Source organism: Penaeus monodon, chromosome 28 (genome assembly GCF_015228065.2).
Source record: "Penaeus monodon isolate SGIC_2016 chromosome 28, NSTDA_Pmon_1, whole genome shotgun sequence".
NCBI lineage: Eukaryota > Metazoa > Arthropoda > Malacostraca > Decapoda > Penaeidae > Penaeus > Penaeus monodon.
This window is the reverse complement of record NC_051413.1, coordinates 6,861,879-6,863,002: the sequence shown is the minus strand read 5'-3', so window position 1 is coordinate 6,863,002 and position 1,124 is coordinate 6,861,879. Positions and strand designations below refer to the sequence as shown.

The 1,124-nt window shown below is 54.8% G+C and overlaps 1 protein-coding gene across 1 annotated transcript in view; it reads left to right on the top strand.

Moving 5' to 3' along the window:
• Window positions 1-742: 742 nt before the first annotated feature.
• The window catches only part of LOC119591336, a gene marked incomplete at its 3' end in the record, with an annotated part of 15,954 nt that continues 15,572 nt past the window's right edge, over window positions 743-1,124 (top strand). Inside the window, 1 exon segment of the mRNA XM_037940066.1 lies at window positions 743-1,111. Within this exon segment, the coding sequence (XP_037795994.1) occupies window positions 907-1,111 (205 nt within the window).

Genomic DNA, 1,124 nt, shown 5'->3' with positions numbered 1-1,124 from the left:
CATCAGTCGTCTCAGCCTTCCAGCAGCCAGAACCCTCCCCAAGGTCCACCTTGTTTTTCGAGGGCGCCTCGCCGTTTCCAGGGCGGACAGCTGACGAGCGGTGACGCCGGCCATGACGGATCCGGTCTTCGAGGAACATCCAGCGCCTCCAAGAAACATTTCCGGTTTCCGGGGAAGATAACAGACTGAGAAGCGAGATAACGAGAGTGCGCTGAACACAATGAGCGTATGTTTGGTTCCTTTTTTCTTCGTGGGTATTTGTTCCGCCGCATGCACTATGACTCGTCGGATTCAAAGGCACATGCCTTGTACTGTCTGGCATTTTCATTTACCCCTGTTTTTTGCATTGTGTTCCCGTCCGGGTAAACGTAGGAGGTCTTTTCTCCGCAGATGATTTGCGAAGTTGTGATTGCTGAACAGTGGTAATGGTTATCGTTGCGCGTGCAGCAAGAAAGATCAGTATCCTCTTATGCAAGAATGAATAATGCAAGCCATCGAGAGCAACGCACGCGTATCGTTCATGTCGGTCGGTTCTAATAAAAAGAATAAAATCCGCATCGTATCCCGTCCTTCAAACGCTCATGCCGACTCGCCATGTGGAGCAAGGCCGATGCACAAATTGGCGGGAAAAAGGGAAAGAGGGAAAGAGTTCCCCATGCGAACTCCATGAACTTATGTGCAGTTGACAACTCGCGGTTCACGAGGTGCCAGTTGTCGTTAAGATAGTACCCGCCATGAGCCCGACCTTCCGTCAGTTACCCGCAGGTAGTCGGGGAAAGTGCTTCGACGTCTCCGCTGGCGCTTCCACACACTCGCGCACTCGCACCCAGCGCGGTTTACCTTCCACAGAAGAGCCTGCGAGTTTAAGCGAGTTTCCAGCCGTCGCTCCTTCGCCGGATTCTCGCTATGGGTTTCCTCCGACCCTCTGTGACGGTGGCGGTCCTGGCTGCTGTGACCGTGGCGCAGCTTCCCTTCTCGGTCATCCCGACCATCTCCGACGAGCTGAGGGCCAAGGCGCTGGACACAAGAGCCACCCGGTTCATGCGCCTGTGGGAGTACGCGCTCAAGGTGGACGGTCAGGGTCCAGGGCCGGCCATTAGGGTCAACTTCGGTGAGTATTTGAA